The sequence below is a fragment of the Zeugodacus cucurbitae genome, chromosome 5 (genome assembly GCF_028554725.1).
Source record: "Zeugodacus cucurbitae isolate PBARC_wt_2022May chromosome 5, idZeuCucr1.2, whole genome shotgun sequence".
Classification (NCBI taxonomy): domain Eukaryota; kingdom Metazoa; phylum Arthropoda; class Insecta; order Diptera; family Tephritidae; genus Zeugodacus; species Zeugodacus cucurbitae.
The window spans coordinates 3,003,558-3,021,382 of record NC_071670.1 but is presented as its reverse complement, the minus strand read 5'-3'; the positions used below and the strand labels follow the sequence as shown (position 1 = coordinate 3,021,382).

The 17,825-nt window shown below is 37.7% G+C and overlaps 3 protein-coding genes across 5 annotated transcripts; 2 read left to right on the top strand and 1 right to left on the bottom strand.

The window, feature by feature from the left end:
• Positions 1-762: 762 nt before the first annotated feature.
• On the top strand, positions 763-2,741 carry LOC105208709 (putative Dol-P-Glc:Glc(2)Man(9)GlcNAc(2)-PP-Dol alpha-1,2-glucosyltransferase). The gene is made up of 5 exons (XM_011178702.3): positions 763-1,040; positions 1,100-1,424; positions 1,485-1,627; positions 1,686-1,862; positions 1,919-2,741. Exons 1-5 carry the CDS (start codon positions 885-887, stop codon positions 2,468-2,470), a joined length of 1,353 nt encoding a protein of 450 aa, XP_011177004.1. The 5' UTR covers positions 763-884; the 3' UTR covers positions 2,471-2,741.
• Positions 2,742-3,033: 292 nt separating this feature from the next.
• Positions 3,034-11,322, bottom strand: LOC105208708 (phosphatidylinositol 4-kinase alpha). 2 transcript variants are annotated; one of them, XM_029038074.2, is made up of 12 exons: positions 11,083-11,322; positions 10,794-11,007; positions 9,719-10,729; positions 9,311-9,370; positions 8,501-8,996; positions 7,394-8,368; positions 6,523-7,325; positions 5,455-6,405; positions 4,476-5,392; positions 4,218-4,406; positions 3,905-4,151; positions 3,034-3,834 (listed from the first exon to the last, which is right to left on the bottom strand). In XM_029038074.2, exons 1-12 carry the CDS (start codon positions 11,164-11,166, stop codon positions 3,449-3,451), a joined length of 6,333 nt encoding a protein of 2,110 aa, XP_028893907.1. In that variant the 5' UTR covers positions 11,167-11,322; the 3' UTR covers positions 3,034-3,448. The 2 variants fall into 2 exon arrangements, with proteins under 2 accessions (XP_028893907.1, XP_011177003.1); XM_011178701.3 differs by lacking the exon at positions 9,311-9,370 and having other exon boundaries at positions 3,035-3,834.
• A 254-nt stretch (positions 11,323-11,576) lies between these two features.
• T_5 (uncharacterized) lies at positions 11,577-17,327 on the top strand. 2 transcript variants are annotated; one of them, XM_011178699.3, is made up of 8 exons: positions 11,577-12,109; positions 12,183-12,351; positions 12,409-12,538; positions 12,630-12,709; positions 12,770-12,859; positions 12,928-13,053; positions 13,127-13,690; positions 17,193-17,327. In XM_011178699.3, the coding sequence occupies exons 1-7, from the start codon at positions 11,826-11,828 to the stop codon at positions 13,676-13,678; spliced, it is 1,431 nt and encodes a 476-aa protein (XP_011177001.1). In that variant the 5' UTR covers positions 11,577-11,825; the 3' UTR covers positions 13,679-13,690; positions 17,193-17,327. The 2 variants fall into 2 exon arrangements, with proteins under 2 accessions (XP_011177001.1, XP_011177000.1); XM_011178698.3 differs by having other exon boundaries at positions 12,177-12,351.
• Positions 17,328-17,825: the final 498 nt, after the last annotated feature.

Here is a 17,825-nt window from a genome sequence, read left to right as displayed (position 1 = left end):
TTTTTATGACATTTAAAAACCACACCTTACGTTCAAAACTCAAATGCACTAGGTGAAAAATTTTCCAAGGGTTCAGCGAAACAAAATACACTTTCGAAAACGAAAAACTCGCAGTGAAAAAAGTAAGAAAACTCCTTTTTCCCCTCACTTCTTTCTTTTCATATACTTGTCAATTTTTTCATCTACCAATTACGGTTCTCTCCTCTTCGCTTGAGACGACGATGACGATCCAACACTTGCCGTATTTCAAACGAATTTTAGAGTACACGAAATAACTTTTCAATTACATCGATCAACGCAAATTCACCGATTTAATATAACTTGGACAATTACTGAACGATATGCAGCGAATTTATATTTTTAATGCAGAAAATTCCAGCGCCACACGCCGAGAAATCAAGAAACGACGACTCCTTTTTCATCAATATGGCGGTGCAGTACTGCCAACTTGACAACCAGCTCATTGCCGCGTTGCCAACTAGCTAACATAAGAGATCCAACACTACTTACAACCTCAAACGTATAGAAATTCAGTAAAAATTTCTATCATTCTTGGCATTTGATCAGCTACTCACCAGAATAAAAATCGTTTATACTTAAATTTAAATACGTTCGAACTGAGTTATATATATGTTAATAGCAATCGCGGGTATTAAATATATTTGTCACCATAAATGTACCAATATCGATTTTGTAAACCAACATCACGTTTTCCAACACTTATCCAATAGTAGAGTTGGCAAATCATTAGGAGGGCTTTATGCATTACGCCTTTACAGTTACATTCGTAAACAAAACTATCTAATTGTCAGTGAATTTTCTTTCTTTTCCACTTTTACAATCAATAATATTTAATATTTGCTGGATATAAAATATTAGCCGATATGCAAAAGTATTTCTGGCCGCTTTTATTGCCCATATTATTTCTAGCATATTCACTGCCTCTATTCCTGCGTGTCTATGCCACTGCACCGTCAGTAATAGATGAGGAGTTCCATTTACGACAGGGTCTGCATTTCTGCAACAAACGTTTCGATGTGGTGCGTATGAAGTAGTTAAATGCTTAGACGTTGTAATCATTAAACTTATGTATTTATAGTGGGATCCTAAAATCACCACATTCCCCGGACTCTATCTGGCGTCGTTGATACTCATACCACTCGGTGCTTGCACAGAATTGGGTTTGCGTTGCATATCGCTAGCAGCGGCAACAGCAAATGTTCTATTGCTATATAAAATAAGACGCAGGTTGCTTGGTGGCGCACATGGTCAGCTTGCCGCATTAGATGCTTTTACGCTAGGTGCATTACCACCACTCTATTTCTTTAGTCATCTCTACTACACAGATGCGTTATCGCTAACGACAGTACTGCTATTCTACTACTACTGGCACAAAGAGTCACATCTGCAGGCTGCTGTTTTTGGTAGCCATTAAATTTGATTACGAATTTGTTTATATATTTTTAATGCGCATTATTTTACAGCTGCTGCTAGTGTATTGATGCGTCAAACCAACGTAGTATGGGTCGGTATGTGCTTCGGCATAACAGCGCTGGATGTGCTTACAGGCAATTACGCGCGTGCTAAAGGCATTAAAAGACAACAAGTTGAATTACTTAATCCCAAGGTGTGTTTACGTGATTACTTTAATAAATTTGATTTCTAATTGGCATGCTTTATTACAGACACTCTTGCACATACTCACTTCGTATCGCCTATTAGGGCGCAGTATTTGGCAAATTCTGCGTAAAGGTTGCTACTACCTAATCATAATATTGCCTTTTCTGTTCTTCGTGTTTCTTAATGGTTCCATTGTTATTGGCGATAAGCGTGCGCATGAAGCAACCATACATGTGCCGCAGGTATATCTAATATATGTCAATTAATTAAATTAAATTAATTAAGCATTTTTCCACAGCTATTTTACTTCAGCATTTTCGCTTTGTTCTTCGGCATCTCCAATACTTTACATGAATTGCGTCCGACACTACATTGGCTATCGCGCGAAAAACTGATTGTGCTCTTCCTGCTCGGCGCTGGCATACTAGCCGTCAAATGGAATACACTCGTACATCCATATTTGCTGGCAGACAACCGTCATTACATCTTCTATATATGGCATCGTTTCTATGGCCGTTACGAATGGTTCAAATACGCTATGGTGCCCATTTATGTATTCGGTTTAGCGCTGCTGCACTCAGGCCTACAGCACATGCGCACAAGCTTTAAGTTGATGTTTTGGATTGCGGTCTTCCTGGTGCTATGTTTTCAACGCTTGCTCGAACTGCGTTACTTTCTCATACCATTCGTGCTGTATCGCCTGCATACACAGCCGCTAATTAAAAGCCGTTGGGCAGAGTGGCTGGAGTTGGGCTGCTATGTGGTGCTTAATGCGTGCACATTCTATATATTCTTCACCAGAGAAATCATGTGGGAGAATTTTAAGCAGCCACAACGCATTATTTGGTAAACACCAATGAAAGAGTCATTAATGAAATGTTTTAAATGAACTATTCCTAAGTGTTGAAACATATTGTGGAGAATTACAAGTACGTAAGCAGCACTTTTTTCTTATTTGTTTTTTTTTTTTTATATTATTAAATTTTATAATAATATAGTAGTATAGCGATTTGTGTGTATGCACTTTTTGAGTATGATGTGTATTTATATTGAATAAAAAATTGTCAAATGCTATTTGTAGTCGCAACAACAAATAGCCGACAAATAAAGCAATAAGTATCGTGTTTTCTATATGTAACTTTCTAAATTCCGGGCGCTAATATAATTAAATGTTTTTTTAATTAAAATTATTTAAAATAAAATTTTGTTGAATAAAAATTTTTTTAAATTAAAATTATTTAAAATTAAAATTTTTATTTTAAAATTTAATAATTTTTTTTTAATTTAAAATTTTTCTAAACTAATTTTTTAATTAATTTAACAACAAAAAAACAATCAATATTTATTGAGTTCAATTTCAACTTTTAATTTTTACATTTATTATTTTGGTAATTTGTAATATTTAATTTTATAATATTTGAACATGTTGCTAAGCAGTAATACCACAATTATTTTATGTATTTTTTATGTATTTTTAAATACATACAATCATATATGTGTGGATTAAATATTAGTGTGAAACATTATTTGAATATTTGAATATATTTGAATATGCAAATACTGCATACGTCATACTTGACAATATTTATTTTTGGACACACACAAATCACTAAAATATATTAGCATCATTTCAATAGTCGTACACTTAAAATCTAAAAATAACAAATTCGTAGTGCAAACTAATCTCTCTAACAATTTTGTGGTGAGCTCAACGCAAATAACAGTGAAGAGAGCACACGCGAGAGCAACATTTCCCTTGACCTGTCACACATTTTGTAACTAACTTTCTTACATACACACTTTTTACTCGTCGTCCCTCGTCCCCCGTTTAATATGGTATCTGATTTTGATAATACTGTATCATATCGTACGTGCGTGTGCGGAAGTTCTGATATGAATTCCGTATTACCGCCAACATATGCGCCGCGGCCTCTTTATTGTTCTTGGTTGCCACAAAACGTTGCTTCAACAAATTGATAGTCTGCCCACGGAAGCAGGGCAAACCCGTGTCCAACATTAGTGAGACCAACGAAACAATGGCATCCTGATAGGGACGCACAGCGAGGAAGGCTTGCACGCACAACTCACAGAACCATTTAAAGGCAGGCGCTTCCATCTTGCCACCCATAATCATAACCATTTCGTCGGTGAGTTTCATATCGGGCTCAAAACCGATATTGCCACCGGGTGAGGACTCGAACATAAAACCGAAATCTGTCAGAAATGAGTGGTATTTATAAAAAATTAACCCTCTAGTTTTACTTAATAATTTGACATAACTCACCTATGTGTATGACATGTCCATCTTTGTCTATCATAATGTTGCCGTTGTGCCGATCTTTGATCTGCAGCAAGTAACCGATTAGCGAGTAAGCAGCCATGGATTTGACAAAGTTGGCGCGCGCCGCCTGAAACTCTTTGGAGCTCTCATCACCGTACTGATGTAGGAAGTACTCGTACAGTCCGGAATCGGTTTGGCGTCCAAGCTGATCACGTGACTTCGCATTTGGCACACACTCAATGACACCGCACTGACCGCAAACGAAAGTTTATTTATAATACATTCTTTTACTCTTTTAAATAATTGCAATACTCACGCCGGGCGCTGTGGCTACAACGCGATATGGAAAGAGAAACAGCTCCAAGCCGACTTGTTGGAATATATTTTTGAAAATTGTTATGACCTGTAACGCTAATATATCCTGGCGCACATCGTCGCCCACTTTGAAAATTGCCGCTTGCCACGATTCAACTCCTAGTGTCATCTTGGCGTCTTCTTGCGAGTTCTGTGCACAAACAGCAAAAGTGTTATTTCACCACAGTTCGAAATGTCGAATTGAATTAAAAATACTAACCGGATTGTTAGACACCTCCATGGCGCGTGTCTCCAACTCTGTTATACCACAGCGATAGACACGGAAACGCGCCAAGTATGGCGCTTTAGCGGCGCTCTGCATGGGCGTGCCGCTGTTGTAGTCAATATCCAGTACCATGGCTTCCGGATTCGAGGGTAAATAACAGCCCGGTTGCACCTGTATGCGCTTCAGACACGCCAAGCAGGCGTTTTTACGTTCGATACCCTTCGGGAAGGAACGTATGTCACCCGAAACTGCTGTGATTTTCCCGAAGAAATCAAATTCGCGTTCGTAAAAACGTTTTGCGGCACCAGAGAAAGAGGAAATGATATTCTGTGTCAACGCCTCCAAGCAATCATACAAATTTGGATCCTTATGTAGTTGATCCTCATCCATAAACATATTGGTCTGCATATTCCATATCAGTTGATGTGCCACAATTTGTGAACGCTTCGAAATGTTCTTAATGAACTCGGCCACATAGCCCATGGTGTCGTGTCGCAATGCCTGCACGAGCTGTGGAATGTACGGCAAGACGGATTCTGCTTGATAGGAGCTGAGCGTCTTGACGGCGTACTGCGCGGTGAGTGGATGTGATGGGTATTGACGTGAGAAGTACGAAAGCGCTTGTATAGGGTTGACGGGCGCCCAAGAGAGCATATAAACCAAATCGGGACTCTCGTGCAGCAGATTTTTCGTGTTGCACAAATACTTGAGCGCCTCTGGTATGTGGCTGACCGCGATGGGATCGGCGCATACCAAACGTGAGACCTCCTCCTCAATCGAGTCGGCGCTTTTTATACGCAACGGCAGAAAAACGGCCAAAGCTGGGTTGTAGGTCCATGCAAGGCGCGCGTAATCGCGCCACAAGTTGGGTTTGGAGGGACGTGCACGCCACTCGTTCACCTGTTCTTCACCTGTGGGGGAAAGTACATAGAATAACTATCAAATAGAAGCTTGCCTCTTGCGGATCGCTTACCGGGTATTGCCAAGTCAGGCAGACTGTTCGGATTGTACCAGGTTATGAGGAATTCCAACTCCACTGCCAGTAATTCCAAAATCAAATTTCGTTTCTTCATATAATCCTTGTCGTATGAGTCCTTCTGATAGGGTAGTCGTTTCGAGCGATTCGAACGTTTTGATAGCGTAGATGTGGAGTGCGGTATTGTGTTGTACCAGCCGCCAGTGCCACCGGCCGACATCGAACGCGCGACATCACTAGCACTTATTAGCGATGCCGTCTCCACATTCTGTTTGACGGAGAGCATTTGCGTCGATGCCACCGCTGTTATATCGTATTCGCCAACCTCTGAGGTGACCAAATGTTTCTTCTCGCTGCGCATCGTCTGCCAGAATTTCAACAGTATCAAAATGTCATCCAACAATTGCTCCTTACTCTGGTTGGGGCATGTGGGTGGACCACAGAAATAGTCCAATGCATTGCTATAGATACGCTCACGTAAGATGTTACGCGCCAGCGAACGTGGTATGGTATTGCCTTGCAGTAGCGAGAGACCGCATTGCAGGAGCTTAAAGCGGCAACCGACCGTTGATACTTGGCGATTCTGTTTCGAATTTTTCGAAATAGGCAGACAACGATGCAGCAGCAGACAAAACATTTCCACCTTGTCGCGATTACAATACTTGGCGGTGTCCACCATTTCGGAGAGCAACTGTAGCCAAATGAGATGTGGCGCTATTTGAATGGGCTTAGAGACCAACTTACAGCCGTCATAGGCGGCTAACGGTATGGTGGTCTCTACCTCGTCAGAGAAGAGGCCCAACTTCTTTTCGAAAGTCGTTTGCCAGGCGCTGACCATCTCTTGGATGAAGCAGAGCTCCAGATCTTGGCGAGCCGTCAACACCCATTGCCAGCACTCCACAGCCGTTTCTACGGCATATTCGGTGAATAGCTCCACTTGCGAAGCGGCTGAAACACAATTGAGGAGTGGGAAAAATTAAAATAGAGTATTTATTGGAGAAAAGCATTTAAAAGATATATCTGTCATATATGATCTTTAACCTATAACCTTAAAGTTGGACTCACCCACTGCATGCAACAGTTTGCGGTTCACATCGGAACAGATAATCAAATAGGCGGTGGCACGCCACAAAGCGCCGCGATGACGTGCGTCACTCTTCTCAGCACATGCATCCCACACATCCTTCACCAAGCGATCAGCTAAACCCGCCTTATCCTCTTCACTAAGCACCGACAATAGGCCGGAAATTTCACCTGCGTATTTGCTGCGCAGACACAATACCGACACGAAGCGCGGCGTATTGCTGTTCACGCAGTTTGGACGCTTGCTAATCGATGGCAAAGCGTTCGGATACAACGTATTGCTGCTGACTACCGAATCGAAGGCCAAAGCAAGACCACTATGATGTGCTAGTACGGGTGTGGGTATCTGATTGGGGTACTCTTGCAGGTGTGAGCGTGTGGAACGCGGTGCCCACTTCATGGCTTCATTAACAATGCCTTGACAGCGATCAGCAAAGTCCTTAAGACGACTTTCGCGTGCCGGCAATGAGTCCATGAGCTGCAGGGTGTAAGGTGTTGATACCACGCGTAGCGTAGGCGTTTCTTCGTTCGGATCGAGTGTTAGTGAAAATGCCAGTAATTGCAGAATATCCAACATGCACCAGAGCACGCGACGATTCCATAGCAAATGCGGAAACTTATCGACCAACTGTGACAGATACTGATCGGCGACCAACTGGATTTGCTTGTGTATGTGATTGAAGTAGACGAGCAGGAGCATTGCTTGTGATTCCAACACCTTTTCGCGTATTTCGTCGTGTGCGAAAAGCACATTGCGGAATTTGTCGAAGACTTGATCGGCGACACTATAAAAGGTAAATATATATGAAGGGGTTCTCTAAGCTTAGTAGCCTATGGTTCAATGGCAACTCACCACTTCACGCACTGCCAAATGCCAGATTTATCTTTTTGGAGCGCATTATCGCATAGATAGCTCAAAATCGGCTCCAAACTGGGTTCTTCGGAATTCTCCACACGCAAGGTCTCCAACCAGTAAACACTCAGCAGATATGTGCATTGCGCAAAGGTCAATTTGTTGATCGAAGCCGTCACTTCGGCCGTTGGATGTTCCAGCAGTAGCAGTATCTGACTACGCAATTCATTCAAACTCACCGAATCGCTTTTAATCGCCGACGTATAGTTCAATTCACGCATGTCGGATTTGTGTGTCGTCTGCGAGATGAGTAAGGGCGATTTGGCTGCAATCTGTTGCACTCCTTGATACCAATCGGCTGGCCAGAGACGAGCATTTGTAAAGCCCATGACCACACAATACACCCAGAAATCCTTGAATAGTTTATGCAAACGCAAACGTGGATTCTTAATTGGCGGTAGGCGACGCACCAGCACCGCAATTACCGGTATTAGCATACCTAAATTGCCGGCACTGGAGCTGGCCTTCTGCGCACCCGGTGTATTGTTGTCATAGGAGCGCTCGCCCTCCAGACCGATCTGCACAAAGAGTTCGAGCAGTTTGCCCAATAATTCGAGCATCTCCGCGTCACCCTGTATATTGGCAGCAATATTACCCAAAGCATTGACCACCGCATCCGACACGTTATTGAATTGTTTGCGATGTTCCTGATCTGATGTATAGGCCAACGATGCCGACTGCACGGTGACGCGTGAAAACATTTTCATAATCTCCTCAAAAACATGCGGTTCACACTGTGAGATAATCATACAGCCCAGTTGATCGACGATTAGCGCATTCTGCTCGGAGGGTACCTTACAAAAGCGTTGTATGAAAAACTGCAAGATGTTCTGCGTGGTCTTTGAGGTGTCCTTGAGTGTGACGGCCACATGACCGAGCATGACAATAATATTGAGGCTCACCAAAGTAGATTCACTGAGAGATGAAGATCAAATGGAATGTATTAAAAGAAAAAAGAAGAATGTATAAGAAGAAGAAATGATGTCATTTGTTTCATTCAGTTGTCAAAATATGGAAGTCTCTTCAATCTCATATAACGGTACTTACGATTCGTGTTTCTCTGCTGTGAACAGCCGATTCGACAGGTTGGCCACCAACGCCGGCACACAATACTGATCCAACGTGTGTGCGGAACGTAATGCAATGCTCAGATTTTCAATTGCCGCATCACGCAACGCCTCAAAAGCGGCCTGACCCGAGCGTATACCCGCATGTTTCTGGTTTTCACCATAAATATCCACAGTTGAACGCGATTCGCTGTTCTGCACCACAATCTTGAAAGGCGCCAACTTTTCCTTCTCCTTCTTCTGCAGCGCCAGTGTTTGCTGTGAGTAGGCATGCAATTTGGCTAATATTGGACTGGGATCGACGAGGAAGTCGCGTAAATACGATATGGATGTGCCGGCGATGTTTGGGAATTTCTGTGCTAACTTGCCTAGACCCTCGAGACAAACCATCAGCAATGGCATGTGGTCTAGGACAATCTTATGACTCAGCACAGAGTTGAGCTTCTGTGATAGGCGTCCACAAAGCTTGTCCGCCTCTAAAAAAGAGGAAATCATGTAAGTGCATGTTTGGTAGTGGTGTTGCATGGAAAAGGGGAAAAATAAAACAAAAAAGTAGATAAATTTAACGATATAAATTGCATTCAAAAATAAATACATACGTAAAAAATGTGTTGGAGAGGAAATGAAAAAATGGTCAACTACCAATTGAATGAAAGTTATAATAATATGCGTAATTAAATTAGTACTTCAATTAGTTTCTTATTTTTGGTAAAAAATAACTTTTGAGCATGCGCCGAACTGTGTAAAAAATCGGTTCGTAACAAAGCAAAAACTTTTAAAAACTAACAACCTTTCTTTAATAAAATTTTTAAACCCAACTGCAATGAAGGTACATTGTACTCCTCATCAACTGAAAAGAATAATTCAAATTAAATAAAAAATAGCAAAATAAGTACCCAATATTTATAATAGAATTAAACTAATATAAGTTACAACTAAATATGTATGTATGTCAGTTAAAATGCATTGCTTTTTTCTTGAAAAAAATATTGTGCTTGTTCCTGTTGTAACGGATTAAAACATTCCCCAATAATTTTGAGGAATGTCGGATAAAAATCTAAGTCCGTTCCGGTTACCTAGAACCGACTGTCGTGAGAACGAAAAAAAAAAAATATTTCACACTCTCTGAGCAGTAAAAAAAAATATTAGCATCAAGAAAAAAGTAAATGCTTTCCACTCTAACTAGCATTTCACCTACCCGTCTCATCGCGTATAGCCCAAACAAGCAGATCCACACAGGCAGCATTCGCCATTACGTTGACCTTGTATTTATTCACCACCGGTATGCCGTTCTCTTCGCGCTTTTCCTTCTCCTGATCCTGCTGTTTATTTGCCAGCTCTGTCTGGCCATTTAAAAATAGACGTTTCACAAATTCCTGCACGTCCTTCGTGAACGGCGTTGGCAAATCGATTTGGTGTTGCAACAGTTCACGCAGCAGCGTCACCAGCACCAAATTCAGCGTCTCCGAAAAGCTTTTGTAGCAATAACCCTTTATTTGATGCAAAGCGAATATATCACTTGCCTGCTCATCCAAATGCTCCAGCGTCTCTTTGGTTAGCAATTTTTTGGCTACCGCGAAAATGGTCTGTAGATGTTGTATGGGGAATGGTGGCACGGTGATTGACTTCTTCGCTTTAACTGGCGTCTCACATGCGCGCATATTGGGGAATTGATTGAAACTGGAACCGGTCTTGGTGAAGAAATGTGTGCGCGGATCGTATGGCACGGAGAAATATGTTTGCAAATGTGGCCGCTGTTTCATGCCATTAATCATTTGCAATTGACGCATGCGCAGTTCGTTTGAGTCTTGACTCAGACTGCCGGACATGGAACGTGGTATGATTGGGCGAAATTGTGAAAAGCAAGCAATTCTTTCGCTGGAACTAAAACTGCCACCGTCACGTGTGTTCTGTTTCACCACCGGCATTTCTTCGCGTGGAAATATGCGACACAATAAGGATGGATCTTGGCTTGCATAACGGCCCATTGAACGTGCCAAACCGAATAGTAGTGGCACCGTGGCTTTGCATAGTATAATGGGTGGTGGCGCAGAACTGCTATCCTTGCTCGATTTGATAATATTCGCCAAAGCACTGAGTGTCTCCACCTGATTGAGTATGATCTCTTCGCGTAGATCTGGACATTTCGAGGCAATATCGGAAAGCAAAGTATTCAAACAGAAACTGAACTTTTCAGCCGATGGTATGCCTATTGATAAAATAGTGTGAGTGTAAAATATTTGTCACAAAAATCCACTAACATGCAGACTTACGATCGATTTTACTCCACTTTGCATCGTCTACCCAAACGGCTTTCGGCAAGCACTTTGCAAGTCGCAGTAAATACGGCACAATACGCTGCTCATGCTGGCAACCACTATCCAGAAAATATATACCCAATGCTATAACCGCATCTTGCGCTTTTGCATCGAGGCAAAATACGCCAGCGGCATTTTCTTGTGGACAATAGCGGAAAAGCGATTGCACCTACACACAAACAATTAAAAATATGAGTCAAAGGTGAAAAGTCGATATGAGTTGACCGTGAAAATCAATTGGTACCTTGTCCCATGGTGTTGGCTCTATACGCGCCAATACGCGAGCCAAACTCTGTACGGTGCGTTGATAAGAAAACGCGTCCGTCATTTCAGCACGCCTTCTAAACACACAATTTAAATGTTTTCAATAAAATTTCCCCAATATTATTTCACGATTCTCACTTTTCACTGTTCGGGAAAGACGTCTAGTCGGTGTTGTCATAGATTACTCACTAGCAAGGTGACCAGATTATGTGGCATTAGAAAATCGGAAACAGCGCAATAGAAGTAAGATAATTTAAAAGTAATTTGCCAAAAAAAACTCACTGCATAAACAATTTAAAGTCTGTTAAATTAAACTTATATACATTTTTTTCAAATTGTAAAATTTTTTATTAATTTTTCGAAAATTTGAACAGCATTTAACTTTTTTTATATTTTTGGTAACTCGAAAAGTCTGCTTACGAATGTGCATATCAAAATATATTAGCTAATAAAGTAGGAGATAGACGTCAACGCAGCGATGTATAAGCAACAGCTGTTACAACAGGGCATGTCATATGAAAATTTTCGTTAACGACGCTAGTGGAAAATACCAACAACAAACATGACAAGCCGTGATTGACAGTTCGTTTGTAAGCATATTTGACGAGTCCCGCCATTCGTATACACAACGAATGCAGTTTTCATATAGTTGTGTTGTACATTTGTTTGAAAAGATTTATCCGAGTGATTAATTGTTAATTATAATAAATAAGTGTAGTGATTATGCCTGGGAATTCATGTGCAGTGTGTAAGAGTAGTTGGAACAATACTGTATCAATGTTCTCGCCGCCACGGGATGAGTATATGAGAGGTAAATGGGAAGTAGCGTGTGGCGTCAAACTAACACAAAGCTCTAGATTGTGCTCCAAACACTTCACAGCAAACGATTTCACATCAGCAAACCCAAAACGAGCACGTTTGCAAGGAGATGCAGTGCCTTCGCTGAATTTTACAACAGCAAGCGTTAAAAGCAGAGCAGCGGATGAAAGTTTAAGCGCCATAGACAGGTGATTAGACAATTTTGAATATATTTGAGCAATATTAATTAAGAAAACAATAAAAACAACAACAAAGTTATAGGAAAAATCGCGCCTCCATGGAACAACTACTATTCTTTGTGAACTTCGCACGCAAGCACCCGAAGCTGCTAACATCGAAGTTTGGCGCTGTGAGTCACTTATGGGAAGAATTGGCGTGCAATTTAAATTCAAAGGATGGCGCTTGTCGCTCAGCTGATAAATGGAAAGAGGTGTGTAATTGTTTGCATACATTTATAATAAAATTAATATAAATATTACACTTGCAGTCGATGAGCACTTGGCGCAGTCAACTGAGATGTCGTGCACGTCGTGGCAAAAGTAGCGGTGTACCACAATTTGACGAATTCGCTTTATGGAACTTCGGACAGCATGCACTAAATGAACAAGAGCAAATAGGTACACTTACTTTTATAGTATTTTCATTTTCACATGAATTGGTCTTACAAAACTAACAAATTATTTATTCTATACGAAAACGCATACATAGCCATTACATCTACCAATAATGACCTGGTTGATGAGGACGTTGGCGATGAAAACATGGTCCACAATGCAAAGAACATTAAAGTGAGCTATAATTAGGTATTTTTTGTAATTTCCAAATAAATATATACTCCATATTTAAAGGATTTTCTGCAAACTGAATTGGGTAACATCAAAATGGAAGTTGTAAACTCGGATGATGACAATAGTCGCCATGAAGATACTCAAACTAATGTACGTATTCCTGTAGTTACATATAAGTGCTGAAAAATATTATTAATGCAACCAAAATGTTCACATAGGTCGCACCGAATCTCGCGGAAGTACTGGATATCAAACATGATATGGACCTTTCGGATGACAGTAACCCAGTTTCTAAAACAACTGCCTCGAATACAGTAGCAGATATGCCAACATTAGATATTCCGGTACTTTTATCATACAATTATTATTTTTGGTTTTGTTAAATTTATTAAAACTGTGTGTTTTTTTCATGCTTAGCGCACTTTGTGTTCAAAAATGGTTGTTATACCCCGTCAAATTGTGACTAAAGAATCGGAAAAAGCTAAAATATTTATTATACCACGTACAACAACTGAAAATAATACGTCAACAACAGCCGATAGCGTTAAAAGAAAAATAGTTACACAACCCGAACCAACAAGTATTGCAAATAATTCCTTATCGCATATAGAGGACAACACAAAAAGCATTGACACGCCGCCGCAAGCCTCCAATACTTCAGCAATTTCATGCAGTTCTAAAGATCTGGACAAATCGGAGAGCAGTCAGGCAACTTCCCCACCTGTAGTATCACATACTGCATCAACGCCTGAACCACATGTACCTGAGCGTGCGGCAAATGCTGCGAAAAAGCGTAAAAAGGCAACATTACATGAAATGTACGGAACCCTTTTGGATAGTATGACAAGGCGTGACCAGCGAGAAGAACAATTCATAACTGTTATGCAAGGATTAACCGATGCTGTGACACGTATGGCTGATAATGTGAAACGGCTGGAGGAAGTCTTGACTTTTTGTGCCAATGATTAATGAGGACAAAAGGTATTTAGCGTAATTTTTACTTTTCCTTAACCTGAGTAATACTTTTTTTTTATTATTTTTATGCACTAACAATTACTAGTTTATTACAAATTTTGCATATAATTCGTGCCATGTACACATTTTGTGCCACTTTCCATTGCCGGCAATTCTATTTGTTATACGTGTTGTTCAAGATCCTCTTCTGCAATGTCATTAAATCAAGTGGTGAACATGATTCCGGTCTATCACGCGCAATAAGTCTTCTATTAATTAGTTTTGACAAGACAAACAGTTTTTCGAAGATTTCATTTGTCAAACAAAAGCGTTCACTGTGCTCACGTTCTGTCACTCCACTCACAAATACCAAATTTATAGTTTCCACACTAAAATTACGTTCGTATCATACAAAAACGATTATTCAAACCAATAAGAGTAATGTGTATATATTGTTGTCTTTATTGATTTCATATTTTGCACAGTGACTCATTAATCCATTAATCGGTCCATTTCACTAATTCTTCAATGCTCAATGCATGCTTGATATCTTTATTTTTTTTATTTAAACAATCGCACATTTATTAATTACTCGGTTATTTCTTGTTTTATTTGAAGTAATCATTTATTTTAATAGACTATAATTTCACATACGAATTGTAGGCTGTTCAGGAATTCTTATATACTTTTTTCGCAATAAACTTAAATGCAATTTCTTCACATAATTTTTACGCAATGCTACAAGTTTGGAAAAATTAACAATTAAACAAATATTTAGTTTTATTATAACTTTATAATATATGTTTTACATTCCTCATGGTCTTACTAACTTTTACAGAAACAATTGTATGCGCCTCGAATCTGTATATGGTTTAGTATCGATCAATTTAAACAATTTCATATATTTTTTTTTAATTTAATTTAAATTTGACAATCAATGATGTACCGTTATAACATATGGTTTTTGTTATTATTGTTTTTTGTTGCCACTAACATTTATGTATAGCTTGTATGGAAAGTAGGTAGGAAGCAGGGAAGGCCATGTCATGTTGTTGTTGCTGTCTTTTTTGGTATATATCAACTGTTGTATGTATGTAGTTTTTGTTGTTTTTAATGTTATTTTTTTTTTGGTTTTTAAATGTTTTTATTGTTGTAAAATTTTAATGTTTTATTTTTTGTCTTTGTTTGTGTTACATTTCCTCCATATGTAGGCGTCTGCTGTCTGTTAGAAAAAGTTGCTTGGAAGGTTCAGCTGTTTCAACACATTTAAATGACTAAATAACTCATTGATTGCGGAGTTTTAACTTACACTGCTTCTACAGCTTCTTTTTTTACTTATTTTTCTGCATTTTCTAATTTTTTTTTATTGTTGTGTATCAACACTTATGTAGGTGTTTTCCCTTGCAATACGTAGAAATATAGTATGTGTTTCATATATGTATTATATGTATGTATGTATCATGTACGTATGCATGTGTTGTTATTATAATTTAATTTATTTTTTTCTGTATTTTTGCTAATTGATATACCAGTGCTGTCTTGTCTTTTGTCTATTTGTTGTTTTTTTTTCTTAGTACTTATCAACTTTGGTTTTTTTTTTTTAGTACTTTATTAACTTTTTGGTTGTTTGTTGGTTTTTAAGTATTTATTAATTATTTTTTGTTAAAATCGTTTGCACGCAAATAAACGGCGCTTCGACTTCCGTTAATAGCTGTCGCATATTTCGCGTTGCCAACTATGCGTATATTTGCCCGGGACAAATTATTTGTAGACAGTGGCGTTCACATTTTTAATTTTTGTTTATTTGATTATTATTTTTTAATTAATTTTATTATTATTATTATTATTAATTTTTAATTTTTATTAATTTTATTATTTTTTTATTATTATTATTTTTTTTTTTAATTTTTATTCATTTTATTATTATTATTATTTTTATTTTATTTATTAGTATTATTTTTTTATTATTATGATTTTTTTTAGTTTTTATTCATTTTATTATTATTATTATTTTTATTTTTTTATTTATTATTATTATTTTTATTTTTTATTTATTATTATTATTTTTTTTATTTCTTATTCATTTTATTTATATAATTTTTTTATTATTATTTATTTATTTTTTTTTATTATTTTTTGTTTTTGCTCATCTGTTCACCCTTTTGCTTTGGTTTCATTTGTTTTGTTTTTTTTGTCAACTTTAATAAATTTACATACACCTCTAAGTCACTTAAACATATGTATATATGTACGTCTGCCTGATATTTCATTACGTTTTGTAAAGCGTGTGTGTATTTGACTAATTTTACTATAGAAATGTCTTACTTGTCTGCACTTGGTTTTTTTTTTCTTTTGTTTTTGTGTGTTTGTTGCTAATATTTAAAACTAAATTTAATTTTTATTTGTTTTTTTTGTTTATATATTTATTTTTATATATTTTTAATTTTTTTATTTTATTTCTTATTATTTCTATTTTTACTAATTTTACTGTTGAGTAAAGGTATTTTCTAGTTACCATACAGTTTGCTACATGCCGTTATTTGTTGTTGTAGTTTTTTGGTTTTGTTTTTGTAGTTTTGTTTTTTATTTTTATTTTGTTTAGACTTTTAAGTCTGTATACCTTGTTTACTTTGGAATCCCTAAAATACGCTTACAACTAGCTAATTGTGTGCAGCTGGTCAGCTGCTCAGCTGTTTGCGCAAATGTCACTTGCAATATTTTGTTTATATTTTTTGTAATTTTTTTAATATTTTTTGTAATAATTTTCTAATATTATTTATTACATTGTTGCATACATTCTCCATTTTATTTTATTTTATTTTATTTTTTAATTTTTTTAATTTTCAAGTTTTCAGGACAATAATCCTACATACACATATTCTACTACGTACGTCCATTAATATACTGTTTTTTACTTCATTTTAATATTTGTTGTTGTTACATATTTAAGTACATATATGTATAACTTGTCTACACCATAATAAGTACACGTATGTATGTATGTATATGTATGATTTCTGTTGCCTTGTTGATTGGTTAGGTATTGTTGCATTATATGTTTGAGTCTAGAGTCTATACTGTTTATATGTATGTATGTATGTATGTATATAGGTTTGCCGTACTTATTAGTATATTTACGTGTATGCCAGTTGCTTAGATAATGTTTGATAATCACTTTTCTAGTACAATAGTAGACCAAATAGCCTATATATGTCTTAGCTGTCAGCAAGTGCTAAAATTTTGTGCGTTACTGTAGCAAAACAAACGCAAAAGTCGCAAATTACAAAAAAGAATATTTATAAACATTTTACAAAAATAAAATTATAAAATATTTATTTTAAATTTCAGACATACCCTATTAATCCATTAAATATTTCTATTTATTATTTTATTTTATTATAATATTTTATTTAGCGGTAATCCATTAAATATTTCCATTATATATTTTTTCTCCACCCGCTACCGCCTTATAAAATTTACAAAAAAAAAAATCATAAAATAATGAAAATTCTTATTTTTCTCTTTTCAGCCGCACAATTTTTGTACAACCCTAATGTTGGCTACGTAATAGTATTTAAAATAAGCTGTATACGAAATAAATACAATTATAAATAAATAAATAAATGCATTGCAGTACATGCACGCTGTCGCGTTGTTTACGCACAATTTTTCGCATTTTTATTTGTCGCCTAAAAGTATGCAATAGAAAACGTCACCGGCTGGAAACCGGATATGGTCAACTTCCGGTTTCCGGTCCACAACTTCCGGTCTGGACCCCAAACCGGAAGTAGATTACCGTTATTTTCATTTCCGGTTTCCTGTCTGGGTCAACTTCCGGTCCCGCCATTTTCCCGTTTCCGTTAATTCAAATTTGCCCCTTTGCATATGCAATACATTCGGGCAGCTGGGCAGCTCTGCCGCTCTGCCGGCGCCGCTGCCAAAAAAATGCATTTCAATTTGGTGCGAAAAACTGGGATTTCCACCAGGCGACCAGGAGCAGGCAGTAGGTGGCTGCCGAACACAAAAATGCGAATAACTTTTGAACGGCTGGTCGTAGCGAAAAACTAAAAATGCCAAAATTTGCAGAATCGCATGTTCTATAATCCTATATAATGAGATTTATTCTTGGAATTACCAGCGAGTTTATACAATTAAAAATATG

Excerpts from the sequence above, each read along its gene's own strand:
- LOC105208709 (XM_011178702.3), top strand. The coding sequence starts at position 885 with ATGCAAAAGTATTTCTGGCCGCTTTTATTGCCCATATTATTTCTAGCA. Across the intron at positions 1,041-1,099 it reads GCAACAAACGTTTCGATGTG|TGGGATCCTAAAATCACCAC; the intron begins GTGCGTATGAAG and ends ATGTATTTATAG. Across the intron at positions 1,425-1,484 it reads TCTGCAGGCTGCTGTTTTTG|CTGCTGCTAGTGTATTGATG; the intron begins GTAGCCATTAAA and ends ATTATTTTACAG.
- LOC105208708 (XM_029038074.2), bottom strand. The coding sequence starts at position 11,166 with ATGACGGACGCGTTTTCTTATCAACGCACCGTACAGAGTTTGGCTCGC. Across the intron at positions 4,152-4,217 it reads TTGTAGCCACAGCGCCCGGC|TGCGGTGTCATTGAGTGTGT; the intron begins GTGAGTATTGCA and ends GTTTGCGGTCAG. Across the intron at positions 3,835-3,904 it reads TGGACATGTCATACACATAG|ATTTCGGTTTTATGTTCGAG; the intron begins GTGAGTTATGTC and ends CATTTCTGACAG.
- T_5 (XM_011178698.3), top strand. The coding sequence starts at position 11,826 with ATGCCTGGGAATTCATGTGCAGTGTGTAAGAGTAGTTGGAACAATACT. Across the intron at positions 12,710-12,769 it reads ACAATGCAAAGAACATTAAA|GATTTTCTGCAAACTGAATT; the intron begins GTGAGCTATAAT and ends CCATATTTAAAG. Across the intron at positions 12,860-12,927 it reads ATGAAGATACTCAAACTAAT|GTCGCACCGAATCTCGCGGA; the intron begins GTACGTATTCCT and ends ATGTTCACATAG.